We start from the raw sequence: 20,274 nt of genomic DNA, 5'->3' as shown, positions 1-20,274 counted from the left end.
GGGATTGCAGCTGTGAATCTAGCAAGAGAAAAGGTGTCTTAAAGGGGACAGTTAGGCTGGGCAGAACAGAAATTATACTTTGTTTAATCATTTAAAGGGTTAAAACGTTTTTTATGTTGGGGAAAAGCAAGACATCATTAAGTCCTCTTTGGACGGAGGAGGAGAGCCTGCCCAAGTCGGCTGGTACATGTGCTGTCAGGAATGTGAAGATGCTGGAGCTGGGGGGATGCCAGCAAAACCCTTCAGAGCCCTCCTGAGCTTCAGCCAGGACTTCCCTCCAGGACTGCTGTTGAAATGGCTAAATCTTTCAGAAAAGTGCTCTGAGGACCTGGCATTCCTCAACTAATGTGCATAGAAACAAGGAAAGTGATTTTAGCTTAAAGGCATTGAGAAAGGAAAGCAGCACCACTGGAGGAAAATACGTGTGGGACTTAGAAATGTCTCTTGAATTAACACTTGGGTTGTTTTGCTGTTATTCATGTTAGTAACAAGGATGTGAAATAGTTTCAAAACACCCAGAAAGTAAAAGAGGAGGATTTTCAGTAAGAGTTAAATTCATTCTCATGGAAAAAAGTGACCGATCTGTGAACTTGGCAGACCAGTGGAGTGAAGGGCATGGAACATGCTTTCCCAAAGGTCACAGTGACAGGGAAAGCATGCTGTGGTTGACACACCACCCTGGAGAGGGCAGCAGCTCTCAGAGCTGTTCTGCTTTTCTGTGGTGCTCTGCTGTAAAAAAACATTCAGATTTCAAAAGGATATGCTTAAGTGTTGTATGGGTTTAAACCAAGCCGCACAGAGCTCGTGCACTTCCCCCCCCCCTTGCTCCCCCAACTCCTGGAGAGTTGGGAAGGAGAATCCAAAGAATGTAGGTCCCACGGGTTGAGATAAGAACAGTTTAATAACTAAGGTATAACATAAATCGCTACTGCTACTACAAATAATAATAATAATAATGATAAAGGAAAGCCAGGTAAATTGAGATGGAGAGGTACATCTATCTAGTGAGTCACCTAGGGCTTGTCACTCACCCCCATGCCTTAGAACTTCCCCAACCAAGAAGAAAAGAAGAGTAATTGTGGTGGGTGACTCCCTTCTGAGAGCAACAGAAGGGCCCATTTGTCGACCAGATCCATCCCACAGGGAAGTCTGCTGCCTACCTGGGGCTCGGATTAGAGATGTTAAAAAGAAACTCTCTGATCTGGTGCAGCCCTCTGCCTACTATCCGCTGCTGGTTTTTCAGGTTGGCAGTGATGAAATTATTACAAGGAGGGCAAGGGCAATGAAGAGAGACTTCAGGGCCCTGGGACGGCTGGTTAAAGGGTCTGGAGCGCAAGTGGTGTTTGCCTCTGTACCTGTTACAAGCAAGGGTGAAGAGATAAATAGGAAGATTCTGCAGATTAATGTATGGCTACGTGACTGGTGCCATAGGCAGGGTTTTGGATTTTTCAGTCATGGGCTGCTGTATGAGACACCTGGTTTGCTGGTGGCAGGTGGGATACACCAGTCCCAGAGGGGGAAAAGGGTTTTGGGGCAGGAGTTAGCAGGGCTTATTGACAGGGCTTTAAACTAGATATGAAGGGGGGAGGGGATTTAACTGGGCCTGTTAGGGACGAGACCAAGAGAAACATGCTAGGGCTTGAACTAGGGAGGACTATCAATCTATTGTTTCATTTGTGGGAAACGATAGTTTAGACCCTGTCCCGCAGGTGAAAAAGGGTACTAGGACAAGAGTTAGCAGAGCTCATTCACAGAGCTTCAGGTTAGATTCAAAGTGCGAGGGGGTTGTAGCTGAACTAGTGGGGCATTGTTCTACTATTAATGAAGACCAAAAGGCCTCCCACCTCCCAAGGGTGCCATCGGCGTGCTCTGCTCGCTCCCTGAAATGCCTGTACACCAATGCACACAGCATGGGGAATAAACAGGAAGAGTTAGAAGTCTGTGTGAGGTCTAAAGGTTGTGATCTAGTGGCAATTACAGAGACATGGTGGGACAGCTCACATGACTGGAATGTGGTCATGGATGGCTATGTCCTTTTTAGGAAAGATAGGTCAGCAAAGCGAGGTGGTGGAGTTGCTCTTTATGTGAGAGAACGACTAGAATGTATTGAGTTCTGTCCAGGGGCAGATGAGGAGCAAGTGGAATGTCTGTGGGTACGAATTAAGGGACAGGCTGGTACGGGTGATACAGTTGTGGGAGTCTATTATAGACCTCCTGATGAGGACAAAGGAGTTGATGAGGCTTTCTACAGGCAACTGGAAGTAGCCTCACGACTACATGCCTTAGTCCTCATGGGAGATTTTAACTACCCTGATATTTGCTGGAAGACTCACACAGCCAATCATTCACAGTCTAGGAGGTTCCTCCAGTGCATTGATGGTAACTTCTTAATGCAAATGGTGGACAAACCAACTAGGAGAGGAGCGCTGCTAGATTTAGTACTCACCAACAAGGAGGGTTTGGTTGAAGTGGTGATGGTCAATGGCAGCCTTGGCTGCAGTGACCATGAGATGGTGGAGTTTAGGATCCTGTGTGGGAGGAATAGAATACCTAGCAAGGCCACAGTTCTGGATTTCCGAAGGGCCAACTTTGGCCTGTTCAATCAACTCCTATAGGAAGTCCCATGGGAAAGGGTACTAGGCAGTAAAGGGGCTCATGATAGTTGGTCAGCATTCAAGGACCACTTCTTCCAAGCTCAGGATCAGAGTGTCCCAATGGGTAGAAAATCAAGTAAGGGAGCTAGGAGACCAGCGTGGATAAACAAGGAGCTGCTGGGCAAACTCAAGTGGAAAAGGAGAATCTATGGATTATGGAAAGAGGGGCTGGCCATGTGGGAGGAATATAGGACAGTTGTTAGAGGATGTAGGGAGGCAATTAGGACAGCTAAGGTCTCCTTTGAACTTAATCTTGCTAGTCGGGTTAAGGACAATAATAAAAAAGGCTTCTTCAAATACATAGCAAATAAAACTAACACAAGAGGCAATCTAGGCCCACTGTTGAACGAGGTGGGTGCCCTGGAGACAGAGGATACAAAGAAGGCAGAAGTGCTGAATGCTTTCTTTGCCTCTGTCTTTACTCCTGCAGACTCTCCCCAGGGGCCCCAGATTCCTGTAGCCCCAGAAGGAGTCAGGACAAAGGAGGAGTTTGCTTTGGTAGATGAGGATTGGGTTAGGGATCAGCTATGCAATCTGGACATCTATAAATCAATGGGTCCAGATGGAATGCACCCACGGGTGCTGAGGGAGGTGGCGGAGGTCATTGCTAGGCCACTCTCCATAATCTTTGGTAAGTCGTGGGAAACGGGAGAGGTGCCTGAGGATTGGAAGATGGCAAATGTCACACCAGTCTATAAGAAGGGCAAGAAGGAGGATCCGGGTAATTATAGACCGGTCAGCCTTACCTCCATCCCTGGAAAGGTGATGGAACAACTTATTCTTGACTTCATCTCTAGGCATATCAAGGATGAGGGGGTTACTAAGAACAGCCAACATGGCTTTATGAGGGGTAAGCCATGTTTAACCAACCTTATAGCCTTCTATGAGGAAGTGACTAGGTGGAGGGATGATGGTAGAGCAGTAGATGTGGTTTTTCTTGATTTCAGTAAGGCATTTGATACTGTCTCCCACAGCATTCTCATAGATAAGCTAAGGAACGGTGGGCTTGACGAACAGGTAGTGAGGTGGATCAAGAACTGGTTGAAAGGAAGAAAGCAGAGTGTTGTGGTCAATGGGGCAGAATCTAGCTGGAGGTCTGTGACTAGTGGAGTCCCTCAGGGGTCGGTGCTGGGACCAGTGCTGTTTAATATTTTCATCAACGACCTGGATGAGGGAACTGAGTGTACCCTCAGCAAGTTCACTGATGACACTAAACTGGGAGGAGTGGCTGACGCACCAGGAGGCTGTGTTGCCATTCAGCGAGACCTGGACAGGCTGGAGAGTTAGGCAGGGAGAAACTTGATGAAATTCAACAAGAGCAAGTGTAGAGTCTTGCATCTGGGGAAGAACAACCCCATGTACCAGTACAGGTTGGGGGTTGACCTGCTGGAAAGGAGTGAAGGGGAAAGGGACCTGGGGGTCCTGGTGGATAGGAGGATGACCATGAGCCAGCAATGTGCCCTTGAGGCCAAGAAGGCAAATGGCATCCTAGGGTGCATTAGAAAGGGTGTGGTTAGTAGGGCAAGAGAGGTTCTCCTCCCCCTCTACTCTGCCTTGGTGAGGCCGCATCTGGAATATTGCGTCTAGTTCTGAGCCCCTCAGTTCAAGAAGGACAGGGAATTGCTTGAAAGAGTCCAGAGCAGAGCCACAAAGATGATGAAGGGAGTGGAACACCTCCCTTATGAGGAGAGGCTGAGGGAGCTGGGTCTCTTTAGCTTGGAGGAGACTGAGGGGTGACCTCATCAGTGTTTACAAATATGTAAAGGGTGGGTGTCAGGATGATGGAGCTAGGCTTTTTTCAGTGATATCCTGTGGTAGGACAAGGGACAATGCGTGTAAACTGAAGCATCAGGAAGAACTTCTTTACTGTAAGAGTGACAGAGCACTGGAACAGGTTGCCCAGGGGGGTTGTGGAGTCTCCTACATTGGAGATATTCAAGGCCCGCCTGGACAAGTTCCTGTGTGATGTACTCTAGGTTACCCTGCTCTTGCAGGGGGGTTGGACTAGATGATCTTTTCAGGTCCCTTCCAACCCTCGGGATTCTGTGATTCTGTGATTCTGTGATGCTGAAGAGCCTACCAAAGACCAAGAGTGTGGAAAGGACAAGTACCGGAGTAAATGGATAGGTGGGTTTTGGTCACTCTTTAAATCCAGGTAACAAAGGTGGGAAGAGCAGCTGTCTGCAAAACTTTCCTTAAATGACCTTAAGATCATCTAGTTCTAACCCCCCTGCCATGGGCAGGGACACCTCACACTAAAGCATGCCACGCAAGGCTTCATCCAACCTGGCCTTGAACACCACCAGGGATGGAGAATTTACAACCTCCCTGGGCAACCCATTGCAGTACCTCACCACCCTAACAGTAAAAAAATTTTTCCTTATATCCAGTCTAAACCTCCCCTGTTTAAGTTTTAACCTGTTACCTCTTATCCTGTCACTACAGTCCCCAATGAATAGTCCTTCCGCAGCATCCCTATAGAGCAACCCTATAGAGGCCCCCTTCAGATACTGGAAGACTGCTATGAGGTCTCCACGCAGCCTTCTCTTCTCCAGAACATGACCCAATTTCCTTCTGCTGAAGAGGGTCCTGTTTGCAGTCAGCATCTTGCATCTTCTTCTTAGGAAGACTTTAGACAGTGTTTTTCAGGACAGTCTGAAAATGAAGCATAGTGTGCATACAGTGTAGGTGAAAATATTGTGCAATGTGTGCATTTCTTCAGCACTGGAAAGCTGTCCATTTCTGAGCTTGGGGTGTCAAGAAAGTTGAAGAGCAATTTCAGAAAGCCCAAACAGCAAGAATGACCCAGAACAGAGAATGGTCTGCATAGCATCAGCTGTGAGGAGGACATGGTATTAACAGGCTTATTTGACCCAAACAGGGAAGACCAAAGGCGAGGGCAAGATAAGTCTACTTGTGCATAAAATACTTCTGAAAGTAAGGAAATTATTTGTTCTCCATGTTCAGGATATAGGCAACAAGAAGCAGTGGGCTTAAATTGAAGGGAGAAAGCTTGAGATTAGGTAATAAATTAAAAGAAAAAAAAATCTCCTGGTACAGCTTGTGAAGCACTGGAATAGATTTTCTGGGAAGGTTCTTCAGAGGTCTTTCAAGATGATGAGATGAGCTGCTGTCAGGAATGAAATAGGCACAGCTTATCCTGTTTTGGGTGGACTGTCTGACCTTTGGAGGTGCCTCTAAGCAATTCAGTTCCATGCAAGTGGGAGATAAGGGACAAAGTAGTGTAGGCTCAAATGTTGAAGTGTTGAAGTGGAGGTGGATCTGTTTTCTGTTCATCATGCTGCAATTTGATCATTACTTTCTGTAGCAATCTGCTCACCTTTTGTGCCTCAGTTTCTTAACTGCACCCTGGGTGATTGGTTTTTTTCCCATTTCTTAAAGACTGAGATCTCTGAGGACATGATGAACGTCTCCCAAGCTTCCTCTGCCCAGAGACATCAGTGATGTGTCAGGGTTGTTTGGCTGCTCTGTGGTTCACATGTCCACATGTGGCAGATTGTACCCATGTCAGCTCTGGAAGGAAAAACTTCTCTGTTTCCATGGTACGTTTTCAAAAAATCTCAGCTGCCCAAATAAATGTATCAATTAGATTTGATTTATTTTTAAATGGAATAATCTTAAGCAGAAACATTTTCATAGGTAATACTTTCCATTAAAATACACACATGGAAAACCATCCCAAATAAGTATTCATTTTACCTTGATTTTCACATACATCTTTGTGACTCCTCAAAGGTTTCTGGAACGTGGCAGTGCCATCTGCTTTAAGCAGTGCTCCTGCTGCTCCCCTCATCTCATAACAACCAGCTGTGCTTCCAGGCACCAGCACTCCTCTGTGACTACTAAATATTGTGTGGAGAGAAAAGGGCTGGTTATCCCTGTTTCTAGGCGGGACCTGTTTGCTTTCTCTTTTTCCTCTCTCTCTGGCAGTGGGACGAAGCATTTCCCAAGTGCCTCTGGATGCAGCCCCCTCTGCCCTGCCAGCTTCCCTCTTTCTGCTCCAGAGCTGTCCCCTCCGTGCTGGAGAAGGGAGATACTGTTTGCCTGATGGCCAAGCTTTAGAAATTAACTTATCATGACTAATGTGATATTTGGCACAACCAAACCAGCAAGGAAGAAAGAAATTGTGGCTATTCCTGACTCAGTTTTTAAGGCAGGATGTGAATGATTAATATTCAACACACTGTTTTCCAGCTAAGGCCTGAATCAGACCAGGGTAGATCAGTACAAGACTTTGGAGATTTGGGGTGGGGCTTGTATGTGATTTCTGACTAGAGAGAAGCACTTCTTCTGCAGTGACCCAGCTATGGAAGGGACTTTCTTAATGTACTGTCAGTTGTATAGATGTAGAATATCAGATTTTTTTTTCCACAAAAACAAGAAGCAAACTCTACTTAAAATATAGATTGAAATTAAATCTTTCTAGAGGACTAGCCTGAAGGCCTTTTATTTTTTTAATGATTTTTTTTTTTTTAGATCCATGATGCTCACCTAACAGAGCAATTAGTGCAATGGAGCGTCCCTGATTTGAATCAGTGGTATATTAGATTGCTATTAAAGGAGGTATTAATGGGCTGCCAAGAGCCTGGAAATTGTTGCAGAAAAGTGTGTTTATGGAGTATGGTGCTGGCAAGTATGATTTGACATATTTAACATAAGTGTATGCTGCACAAGTCCTGCAGTTTATGAATAATTCCTACAGGCCTACTGCCCTTCTAATTGCTGAAATTAAAAAAAAAACAGGTCAGGCACATCCCAATGGAAATCTATTACTGCCCCTCCCCCACTGCTGCTTTTTACTTTTTTTTTTTAATATATGGCATTTGTTGAGCATTGCCTCTTGTGTTAGTTTTGGGATTCTGTGATTCTGTGAAGGAGTTTTGTCAGCAGGCTGGGGGCAGGGAGGATGGTGTTTCTTAAATCAATGGAGATAGATAGCAGAAAACCCACTGTAAATTTCTAGGGCAAGTGGCAAGATGGTTTACAGAATGTAGGGAGATGAGAATCTCTTGCTCATGGAAAGCAGCATGAATTAATAATCATTTAATTGGCTTTTCCATTATGTTACTGGGTTGGGAGATGGAAGTTTAGATGAAGTGGTCAGTGGTACTTTAGCTAAAAGAACCTGATGGCTGAGAGGTGGGGTGGCAATTCCCTTTCCACCAGGGTGGAGAGCAGGCAGCCTTGGGGACCATTTCTGGTTTTGTCTCTGGACCTAGCAAAGGAAAGGATCTCCACTTCCAAGGGATCATCCCATCCCACCTCTGAAATAATGACTGGGAGGATTTCTCTTTCTCCTCTGAAAAGCAGCTGCTGAGGAAGAGCGAGAAGACAAGCAGGTCTCTGAGCAGTGTTGTGGCAGGGCAGTATGCCTGCAGCAGCACCATCCCCTTGCACTTGGCTTTTGGGTACATTTGTTGAGAAATGCGTATTTTTCTCTAAGGTCAGCAAATCTGAACTAAATCCATTTAAGAGTCAAAATAACAAGAATACTGGTGCATAGTTGTACATCATACTTTAAGGCCTGATTACTTTTCTCTCCTGCAAGGCCTGGACCTCTAAGTGTGATGTTGGATGTGGTTAGGGTATAGGTGTTGGACTCCACCTTCCCTGGTGCCGAGCTGCTGGTCGGAGCTGAGGCCCTTTTGACATTCTCAGCCAAGGACATTCTGTTCTGACCACTGTGCAGACAAAAGTCACTGGCTGCCAGGAGAGCAGGTGTCAAGCTGCATGCCCTCATTTCTCCAGGCATAAGAGAGTTCTGAATTCCTCTGGTCTGTGACATAGACTGAATGTGTCACTTTGAGTGTTTGGCTGTTTATCAACAGTAAACTTTGGTCTCTTTGTAAAAATTCCCACTTGAGCTTTCAACTCAAACAACAGTATTTAGAACAAATATTCCATATGCATTTTTCAGAACTCTGCAACAAACCAGTTATTCTGGGGTTTGGACAGTCATTAATAATTCTGGGTTTGAAAGATTGAAGTTACGTGTTGGATCAAGTGCATTTAATAAAATTGGGCACTTTGGAGATGGTAAGTAAAAGTAAATTTTTATTACTTTTTACTTTGCCCTAATTCTAAGCAGGCTGCTTTCCAGTAGAAAGGAAATAAGGAAATACCCTGTCATGACTCCAGGGGTTACAGCTAGTGTTCAATAGCTATGGGACCACTCACACCACACAAAGCTCGGGCTGGGTGTTTTAAGGCAGGGTGGTCCTCTGCCTTCCATGGTGCTGGCTCTTGGTCATGGACTCTGCCTCCCCAAACCCACCCAGAGGAACTGCTTTCCTTGGTGGAAGAGCAGTGCAGGTGGGTCCAGGGTGGTGCCATGTTTCTTGTGCTCCAAGCACATTTCATTAGTAGGAAGCAATGAAGGCCAGCTACAGTCCTGTAGACATCTTTAATGACTTTCCAGTCCTGAACTCCAGGGAGAGTCTGGGGTTCAAGCTAGTGTGTTGACCTGGGAAGTAACCTATCATTTTGTGTTGGTGTCCATGAGTCGGCACTGAGAGTACAGACTTGCTCTACGTGAAGAAACTCTCAGTTTGGATATTTTTATGGAGCTGGAAGCACAGTGGGGTTCAGTGGTTTTGGATTCAGGTGTAGCCAGGACTTTACATTGTGCATGTAGACTGCATAACCAGCCAGGGTTGAAACACCAGGCTCGTGTCAGGGCAGTGCTGTGGGTAAGGAAATCACCTCTAAGCAGGCTTTGGCATGGCCAAATCTACCCTGAGAAATTCAGTAGTACCAGAGCTCCTCTGATCCCTGCTTCCATCTGGCAGTATTGTTATCTACTTGCAATACTGATTTTCCCCCTCCTGGAAGTTATTTTGCCTCTATTTAAGTGAACTCTTAGAGGTGGGGTCTGGCAGGGAAGACGGTTAGAAATGGGGAGCTCTTCCTGTGATGTGATACCTTTTGGAATGCAGCTCATGCCAGTGGACGTTTGGCTGTTTATCAACAATAAACTTTGGGGATCTTTGAGAAGGAAGCAGTTTGCCTGGATCTTACTCTGACAGCATCTTCTGAAACAATGAGCTGATACCAGCGGGTTCACAAAGAGAATAAGAGACAAGGGGAAGAGTATGGGGGGACTGGTTGAAGAATGCTACAGTGCTGTGTTAATTGGTAGCCGATCCATTATATTATATATCCAGCTTTCCTTTCAAGTTACTTTCCTTTCAATATTACCTTTCAAGTGAAAATTAATAACTCCTATTAAGGGCAAAATGAGTTTGAAGTCGATTCGAGACAGATTAAACTACTGTTATGAATGTGTGTTCGGGGAGGAGGAGATGGGGGCTGTGTATAATATACTTGTCCTTACAGCTTTTAAATAATAGATGTCCCACAAATTTATGTACTGCAGGCTGCCAGGGTTTGTGGGAGGGGTAAAGATCAGGGATGCACTTCTTGGAACACTGCAATTTGCTGAGGGTTTTGCTGTTGACTTCTGGGCTCATTTGCCTTTTTGCGTTTTGTTGAAATAAAATTGCCTTTCCTCAGCTTGTTATAGCATGAGGGTCAGAGTCCCATCCTGGCACTGGCTGTAGGCTGGGTCTCTGCCATCATGGGTTTGGTGGGATCCTCAGATGTGCGCTTTTGCCTGGCAGTGTTCCATCACAGAACACACCTCACTTGGATTGATGGCCACAGATTCCAACCATCTCCAAAGCAAACATATTCTAGAGTGTTCATATGCAAAATATTCAGTGAGCTAGGAGTATGAGTTCTGCTTTGTCGAGTCAATCCAACTGTTCTTGGAGCTGACACATTGGCCTTTGCATCTGGCCAAGCATTTGTGTATCCAATGTGAATGCTGGACAAGACTTTCCTGAATGGCAACACCTAGCAAGGTTGTAAGCAGCCCACAGAAATAGCTGAGATTTCTCTGCTTCTAACTATAAATGACACTGTTCCCTTACTATGAAAGATAGTAAAAAATGAATGTTTTTTTGCCAGGTATGCTTTCTAGGATGTAAGTTAGTCCATAGACTCATCCTTCTCCAAGTCTTTGGTATGTGTTTCAAGCAACAGCAGCAAAGTAAATTGAAGTATTGTCTTGTTCCAACTTAAGCCTCTTTGGGGATGTTGTGATATAAATCTCATTTTGTTGCAGCACCAGCCAGCCATGTAGAGAAGGAGCTGACAGACCCTCCAGCATCCTCTAAACGAATATCATTTCCCAGCAGCTCTGAGTTGCCTCTCCCCTTTAAATGGTCAGTAACTTCAGAGGAGACCAAATCAGAGCAGGTAAGGAAGAAGAAACCAGCTTTTTGTGCATCTACAAGAAGGTAATTTGGTTTATATGTACCAAAAGCAAAGAATAAAATAGGAGGAGGATGAAAGACAATAACTGGTGGTAGGAGAAGGCATCAAATTATTAAAGTCTAGCTGTAAGGAAAGAGGAAAGCAGCAGTTGTATCAAGTGCGTGATTAATTTGTCTTGCTCTGCAGATGTGTCAGTGTCCATATTGCAAATACAGTAACACAGACATGAATTGGCTGTGGGTGCATGCCATGACTCAGCACTCACTGCAGCCCATGCTCTGCTGCCCTCTCTGCCAGGACATGCTGAACAACAAGATCCATTTGCAGCTGCACCTCACCCATCTGCACAGTGTGTCACCTGACTGTGTTGAGAAGCTCATCATGACAGTAAGTGCTGTGTAATCAAGCATGTCTGCTGCCTTCCTAGCAAAGATGAAGAGTAAAGGGATGGCCTGACCTGTGCAGGCTGATTTGGCTGTAGTGGGCAGCTTCTTCATGTGGCAAGGCTCTGTCATCTAAATTTTTCCTATCCCTGGGTGTTTTGTCACAGAGACTATCTTGTCCATGCTCAAGCACTGTGGAATCTGGCAGTGTTTCAGCACTGAAAAATTTCCCTGCAAATAGATTAGAATAAATATTATTTCCTTTAACTAATGAGGTCATTTGGGATCATGCATGGGATCACATTTTGCACAAAAGTTCCTGGGAGATGCAGTAGCTGACGTGCTGTGCTGCTCCTACTGCAGAGAGAAAGTGCTTATGTGTTGATGGGCACTTCCCGAGAAGGGCAGACAAGGTGATTAAGGTAACATTACAGAAAATTAGATACCAAGTTTCTACTTAAAATATGACTTTAAGAACCAATAGAGTAACTTCCTTTAGCAGTCTCATCTCATGGAAGGGAGACAGTCCTATTGTGCAGACCATGTTCTGTGCTCCTTTCACTTAATCAGTGTCCTGGGTTCAGTTGTAACAGTTATTTTTTTTCTTCCTATGTTGTGGTTTAAGCCCAGCAGGTAATTCAAAACCACACAGCTGCTCGCTCACTATCCCCCCCCCTTTTCTTCCTCCCCCCGCTCCCAGAGGGATGAGAATGAGAATCGAAAGAATGTAACTCCCACAGGCTGAGATAAGAACAGTCCACTAACTAAGGTATAACACAAAACCACTACTGCTACCACCAATATGGGGGCGGAGACAGAAGGCTCAGTGGAAGATTCAAACCGGCCATCAGCGGCCATTTTTAATCACTTGCTGAGGTGAGTAGCTTGAGAAAGGACGCTTGTAACACCGGAGCGGAGCCGGGGGAAATCAGCGTCCAGAAACTTCACCACAGAGCGAAAGAGCCACTGAGGAGGGAGCCTCAAGTCCTCGACAGGACTTGCCCAAGAGCTCAGCTACTCCGAGGAGGTGACTCACCGGGGGCGGAGACAGGAGGAGTGCCACCAACTGTGAGTGGTTAAAAATCTACCCAGGGAGTGCGGCGACCAGGAGCGCGGCGAACAGAGGGGGCAAACAGAGTGGGTCAAGGCAGAGCGGGCAAAAAGAGCAGGTCGAGGCAGTTTCCGCGGCAGTTCGCGCGGGCAGGCGAGCGGGATGGTGAGGACTCGCCATACGACCACGGTCCGGTCTTGGAGCTCTGCCCCGGCCGCCCCGGTGGTGGCCAGTGTAGCCACCCAGACAGAGCCGGTAAGTGGGGAGGTTGCGGTGCAGAGCTTGGAGTGTAGAGAGTGCCCGCACTGGTCTTGTGAGGGAAAGGTGCAGAATGGGCAGGGCTGCGCTCGCTGCTCCCTGATGGAGGTCCTCCTCCAGCAGGTGGCTGAGCTACGGGATGCTGTCAGTAAGCTGCAAGATGTCAGGGAAGCTGAGAGGAAGCAGGACTGCTTGCTCCAGGACCAAACAGCACAGGGGTCTCAAGATTCCCCTCTAACTCATGGAGGAAAGAAGGGGGCTGTTGATCAGGGAAGCTGGGAATTAGTAACAAAAAAAAACAACCAAAGGAGGAAGAGAGCAATTAAAAGCAAGGGGCTTCCTCCTAAATCTGATGTACCCACCCAGAACCGCTTTGCTGTCCTGCAGGGGGCTGATGAGGAAATGCACTTGCATCAGAAACAGTCGGCTGGTGCACTGGTACACAAGATCTCTACTGGTGCTGCCAGGAAAAAGCGGCGGGTTGTAGTAGTAGGGGACTCTGCCTTGAAAGGGACAGAAGCGCTCATCTGTCGGCTTGACCCGGTCGCAAGGGAGGTGTGTTGCCTACCTGGGGCACGGATCAGGGATGTTGCGGAGAGGCTGCCTGCTCTAGTAAGTCCCATGGACTATTACCCACTTCTAGTGATACATGTGGGTGCTAGGGATATAGATAGAAGCAGCCTGAGGAGTATAAAGAAGGACTACAGAGCTCTGGGAGAGGTGGTCAGGGGCTCTGGAGCTCAGATAATCTTTTTGACAATTCTCCAGGACACAGGGGAGGACCTTCCAAAGGTTAAGAGGATTGGACAGGTTAATAAATGGTTAAAAGGGTGGTGTCATAGTCAAGGGTTTGGGTGTCTTGGACATGGGGCCCACAGTTGTAGGCCAGGCCTACTGGGGGCTGGTGGAGCTGCTCTGATAAAGAAAGGGAAGAGTGGCTTTGCTGGGAGGCTTGCCAGACTTGTCAAGGATGCTTTAAACTAGTTGTGTTGGGGTAGGGGAGCATCGTTCCATCCCAACACACCCAGTCAGTTGCCAGCACCTATAATAAATGCTTGGAGCAATGTAGTGATATTCTAGCTGCTCCAGCCAATGAGCTGGCTTCATTTGGAGCTCGGCTCAGATGCCTCTATATGAATGCCCATAGCATGGGGAATAAACAAGAGGAATTAGAGATGTGGGCACATCTACAGGGCTATGATATAATAGGCATCACAGAAACATGGTGGAATGGCTCCTTTGACTGGAGTGTTGGAATGGAAGGTTACAGGCTTTTTAGAAAAGACAGGACTGGTAGGAGGGGAGGGGGAGTTGCCCTTTATGTTAGGGATAGGCTTGAGAGTATGGAACTTTGTCTGGGGACAGGTGATCAGTTAACAGAAAGTTTGTGGGTCAAGGTTAAGGGGAAATCGGTGACGGGAGACATTACTGTGGGGATCTGTTACAGACCGCCTGATCGAGAGGAAACTGTGGATGAAGCACTCTATAGACAAACAGGAACAGCCTCACACTTGCAGGCCCTTATTTTCATGGGGGACTTCAACCACCCTGACATCTGTTGGGGCGACGGTACGGCCCGGCACAAGCAATCCAGGAGGTTTCTCAATTGTGTGGAAGACAACTTCCTTCTGCAAGCAGTAGAGGAGCTGATGATGAGCGGTGCCCTGCTTGACCTCGTGCTCACCAACAGGGAAGGGCTCGTTGGAACTGTGACGCTCCAGGGAATTCTTGGATGCAGTGATCATGAGATGGTTGAATTTGAGGTCCTCAGGACAGTGAGAAGAGCGTGCAGTAAGCTCACTGCCCTGGACTTCAAGAGAGCAGACTTTGGCCTCTTCAGGAACCTGCCTAGCAAGGTTCCATAGGATACAGCCGTAGAGGGCAGGGGGGCCCAAGACTATTGCTTGCTATTCAAGGATCTGCTACTACAAGCGCAGGAGTGTTGCATCCCAACTAGAAGGAAGTGCAGCCGGAGGGCCAGGAGACCCCCTTGGATGGATAAGGAGCTGCTGAGAAAAATTCACATGAAAAAAGAGGCTTATAAAAGGTAGAAGCAAGGACAGGTGCCCTGGGATGAATACAGGGATATTGTCCAGGAAGTTAGGGACCAGGTTAGGAAAGCTAAGGCCCAGTTAAAGCTAATCTTGGCTAGGGATTTTAAAGATAACAGGAAGGGATTTTATAGGTATGTAGTGGCTAAAAAACAGACTAGGGACAACGTAGGGCCCCTCCAGAAGCTTTTGGGAGAACTGCCTACACAGGATTTGGAGAAGGCTGAGGTTCTGAATGACTTTCTTGCCTTGGTTTTCACTGGCAAAGGCTCTGACTGCAGCACCCAAGTTTTGGAAGGCGGATGCAGGGACTAAAAATCTAGACCTTGGGCCCTCTGTACAAGAGGATTTGGTTCGAGACCATCTGAAGAACTTGAACGTACACAAGTCCATGGGACCTGATGAAATCCATCTGTGGGTCCTGAAGGAGCTGGCGAATGAAGTTGCAAAGCCACTGACCATCTTATTTGAAAAATCATGGCAGTCAGGTGAAGTTCCTGATGACTGGAAAAAGGGAAATATAACCCCCATTTTCAAGAAGGGGAAAATGGATAACCTGGGGAATTACAGACCAGTCAGTCTCACCTCTGTGTCTGGCAAAATCTGGGAGCAGATCCTCCTGGAAGGCATGCTAGGGCACATGAAAAACAACAAGGTGCTTGGTGACAGCCAGCATGGCTTCACTAGGGGGAAATCCTGCCTGACCAATTTGGTGGCCTTCTGTGATGGGCCTACAAAACTGATGGACAGGGGTGGAGCAGTTGATGTCATCTACCTGGACTTGTGCAAAGCATTTCACAGTGTCCCACACAACATCCTTGTCTCTAAATTGGAGTGTCATCAATTTAATAGGTGGACCACTCGGTGGATAAAGAACTGGCTGGATGGCTGCATGCAAAGGGTTGTGGTCAATGGCTCAATGTCCAGCTGGAGACCAGTAACGAGTGGTGTCCCTCAGGGATCGGTGTTGGGACCGGTCTTGTTTAACATCTTTGTCAGTGACATGGACAGTGGGATTGAGTGCGCCCTCAGCAAGTTTGCCGATGACACCAAGCTGTGTGGTTCAGTTGATATGCTGGAGGGAAGGAATGCCATCCAGAGGGGCTTTGACATGCTTGTGAGGTGGGCTGATGCCAACCTCATGAAGTATAACCATGACAAGTGCAAGGTCCTACACTAGAGTTGGAGCAATCCCAGACACAGCTACAGGTTGGGCAAAAAGGAAATTCAGAGCAGCCCTGTGGAGAAGGACTTGGGGGTATTGGTCGATGAGAAAATGAACATGAGCTGGCAGTGTACACTCACATCCCAGAAAGCCAAATGTATCCTGGGCTGCATCAAAAGGTGTGTGACCAGCACCAGTCGAAGGAGGTGATTTTGCCCCTCTCGTCTCCTCTCATGAGACCTCACTTGGAGTATTGTGTACAGTTCTGGTGTCCTCAACATAAAAAGGACATGGAACTGTTGGAACAAGTCCAGAGGAGGGCCACGAGGATGATCAGGGGACTGGAGCACCTCCCATATGAAGATTGGCTGAGAAAGTTGGGGCTGTTCAGCCTGGAGAAGACAAGGCTGCGTGGAGACCTCATAGCAGCCTTCCAGTATCTGAAGGGGGCCTACAGGGATGCTGGGGAGGGACTATTCATTAGGTGCTGTAGTGATAGGACAAGGGGTAATGGGTTGAAACTTAAACAGCAGAGGTTTAGATTGGATATAAGGAAGAAATTCTTTCCTGTTAGGGTGGTGAGGCACTGGAATGGGTTGCCCAGGGAGGTAGTGAATGCTCCATCCCTGGCAGTGTTCAAGGCCAGGTTGGATGAAGCCTTTGGTGATATGATTTAGTGTGAGATGTCCCTGCCCATGGCAGGGGGGTTGGAACTAGATGATCTTCAGGTCCTTTCCAATCCTAACTATTCTATCATTCTATATAAAAAATGGCACCACATTTGGGGGGAAAGCAAGAAGAAAAGTATGAGGACCTGAGAGAAATGAGGTGACAATGAGTGTGACACTATGTGTGAAGGGAATGTATGAAGTTGCTTAGATTTATGGCAATTCTCACCTGATTGTTCATACTAAAGCCATTATGGGATGATTAGAGAAAAATGTGAAGCTTTAAGTCCAGTGAAAATCAATACAAATGTCTGGAGCAATTCTGCTGCACAAGTGATATGGCCACTGTATCCAGAGCTCCTCTTGGGTTACAGCCCACAGGATTCAGGCCAGCAAGAGGAGAGGGTTGTGAGCAAGAAAAACAAATTGGGAAAGAGAAGATGATTATGAAGAAGACAAAAAAATGAAGGGGGCTGGGGAAATTAAAGAAAACCAGATAGCATAGGCCAGTGTTAATGGATGGAAACCTGCAATGCCTCCAAATACAGTTTGTCTACACACAAGGTCTAGTAAATGCATGCATATACAGGTTTCCCTTCCAGCCTTCTCCCTTTTCCAGCCTCACAATGCAGGCTGAAGAGCTGCACTATGCAATTGAGACTGGGTCCTGCTGGAGAGATCTGAGCAGCTCATCTCCAAAGAAACACAATCCACTACAGCTCAAAATAGGTTTTCCTTTGTTCCAGCACTTGGGCAATGAATCATAGAATCATAGAATGATAGAATAGACAGGGTTGGAAAGGAGCTTAAGATCATCTAGTTTCAACCCCCCTGCCATGGGCAGGGACACCTCACACTAAATCATATCACCCATGGCTTCATCCAACCTGGCCTTGAACACTGCCAGGGATGGAGCATTCACTACCTCCCTGGGCAACCCATTCCAGTACCTCACCACCCTAACAGGAAAGAATTTCTTCCTTATATCCAATCTAAACCTCTGCTGTTTAAGTTTCAACCCGTTACCCCTTGTCCTATCACTACAGTCCCTAATGAATAGTCCCTCACCAGCAACCCTGTAGGCCCCCTTCAAGGAAGATGAAGGAAAGCCAACCTTTACCTTATAGAGCTTCAGGCTGGTCTCATGCTTCAAGTTCACGATGTGAAGACGCAGCTTCTCTAGACTGTCGGTGTAGTAGTCACAAGCATTGCATTTCAGATGTACTGGATTCCCAATGGCTACACACTTCAGCCTCCACTCATTGGCCTTGCCACCCTCCTTGATATGTGCTACCAGCTGGTATTTCTACCCATGCTTGTCCATCTTACAGTGGGAGTTGGAAGTTCGCCTTGAGCTGTGTGTTGTAGCGGCAGAACTTGCACTGGTACAAGTCTCCTATCACTGCCTTCTATTCGTCTTCAGGGAAGCTACGTTCCATGTTCACGTGAAGGCCCAGCATGTCCAAATTATCTGTAGTGAACTCGTTGCACAGAGCACACAGCACACTGGAAGAGCTTCCGTGATAGGTCATTTGCTTGTGTGAAACTCTCACCCAAGTTCGTTAGCTCCTCAGACACCAGCTGTCCACCACCTATCCATATGTCCAGAGGGATCTCTCCACCCACTGCAGGAAGGAAAAAGAGGTCAGAAAAGCTGAATTCTTTACTTGTCAGAAAGCAGCACACAGCAGAACATAAGCTGCTCCCAGTGCAACTCTTGCACCCACCAAACACACAGCAGGAGCCAATCACAGCTGTCCCTTCACCTACTCCTCTGTGCTTCTGATCAGTACCATATCTGAAGAAAAAAAGCAATCATAACCAGCGTGTGAGTCTGGGAAAGGACACAATAGCTCTTGCTACCCACCCACTGAAGGAGAAGTATCCAACCCTCTGCCCAGGAAAGTGGCAAGGAAAACCCTACAAAGTTTCAGAGAACAAAGGATGCCAAAGCCTCTGTGGCCATTTCAAGAACAGCATTAACACTCTATCCCAGCTTTTTCTTGCCTACCTGGAGAAACAAGAATTGTTACTTCACACAGTACCAGAGCACAGACTATGACAAATAAAAATAGTCAACAGCCACAGTTCCAAACGATGGAAGTACTGCAGTTTGGTCACCACACTGCTGTCACAAGTGGGCAGTGTACATCCTACTATCTTTCCTGCAGAAATGCAATACCACAATGTTCATTAGAGTTCTGATCAGGATAAATTACAGCTAACAAAGCAACCTTAATGCTGAACTTGTTAGAAGAACAGCACCTCGTTTTCATCAAGCAGATCTCATGCTCACAGAGAAGCACTGGTTGGAGAGGGTAAATCCCATCTACATGTACCCCCAGGTACCTGTATTTCCATGAAAGCAGTCAATGATGTTTTTTCTTGATTTGCTCTATCCCTCCTGCCACAGCAGAATACCCTCTATACCTGCTCACTAAATACCTGAAGAGCAGGGAACCCACCACTTGCCTGCTATGGTCCATGTCTCCTAGTCACAGCGATTTTTCCAAGCATCCCTTTTAGCATATATCCTGAAATCCTCTCTTTAAATCAGTCTCTCCTGAACACATCATGCAGTAAAAACCCAAAGGCAGACTCTTCTGAATTATTAATATTCTACTTAAATCCAGTTTTGTACTGAAGTGTAAAAATGGGAAAAATATGCTTCACTTCTAGCAAAGTTCATGGTATGTGTATGAGTCTAACAGGCTGAGTTTGTGTCAAGTGCTTATTGACATGGGAAGGGCCTCCCTCCATAATCCTCAGCTTGATATTTGCAGCTATCAAGTGTACAATTCACAAATCACTCCCCAGGCAAGCTCATAAACACTCAAGGCCTTGTCATGCACTTTAGGAGACTTCTGTTAAAATCCTCCCAACTTCTGTAATGCCAACTGCCCTGTGCCTCAGTGAAGAGACACTGTGAGCTCCAGAAGGGAGCCTTCCAAGAACCCTACCACTGACAACACTGTAACTTTATATACTGCAAGCTGTATTACAAATGAGTGTTTACTACATCTCTTGGCAACTTGGAGCCATTGAAAATACACTAAATAGACTGTGTCCTTGACCTTCCAAAGGTGCAAGATGGGATGCGGGGAGGGGGGGGGGGAATTCTAATTAATTTATAGTCACTGGAGTTACTCTGTTTTCATTTTCATTTTTTTAGTATCTTGTGCTGCTGTTCTTTCATATGACTTGCATGTCCTTCTTGACTAATAATGAACTGCACTACAAAGAGCTGAAGAAGAGGAGAACATGTATGAGACCAATGAACCAGTAATAACTGCATCAATGGATGGACAAGGTTAGGGAGGGCAGAGTGCAGTGACGAGGAGTCAGTTCAGAGGAAAGCAGGTAAAGTGATGCATTTCTTTTCACATATTTTCTCAAAGCCCTGTGCAAAGATTTTCAGCACCAGCAAACCAATATAGAGTAATTTCAGCCAGCATCTGCCACACCTGAGGAGTGGAGGGGTCTGTCCTGCACCAGCTCCCACCCTAGAGCTCTGTGATGGTCAAACATACCAGGCAGCACATGCACACAGCCAGCAGCTGCTAGGGGAGGAACCGAACAAGACCTGACCCTCTATCCCCACTCTCAGTCTAATTCTTGGGCTACATTGTGTGTGGATTGGGTGTGCCCACCACCACCCCCCCCCCCAGTGCCAAGCACAGAAAGCAGTGAATGCTTGTTATCATAGAATAGAATAGTTAGGGTTAGAAAAGATCTTAAGATAATTT

At 46.6% G+C, this 20,274-nt stretch overlaps 1 protein-coding gene across 1 annotated transcript in view; it reads left to right on the top strand.

Moving 5' to 3' along the window:
• Positions 1–17,977, top strand: part of LOC117438295 (cell division cycle-associated protein 2-like) — a 125,779-nt gene extending 107,802 nt beyond the window's left edge. The window contains 1 exon segment of the mRNA XM_034073829.1: positions 17,897–17,977. Coding sequence (XP_033929720.1) covers positions 17,897–17,977 — 81 coding nt within the window.
• The last annotated feature ends 2,297 nt before the right edge of the window (positions 17,978–20,274 follow it).

This window comes from Melopsittacus undulatus, assembly GCF_012275295.1.
Source record: "Melopsittacus undulatus isolate bMelUnd1 chromosome W unlocalized genomic scaffold, bMelUnd1.mat.Z SUPER_W_unloc_6, whole genome shotgun sequence".
Lineage (NCBI taxonomy): Eukaryota > Metazoa > Chordata > Aves > Psittaciformes > Psittaculidae > Melopsittacus > Melopsittacus undulatus.
The sequence above is the reverse complement of the archived record's forward strand: the minus strand, read 5'-3'. Positions and strand labels throughout refer to the sequence as shown.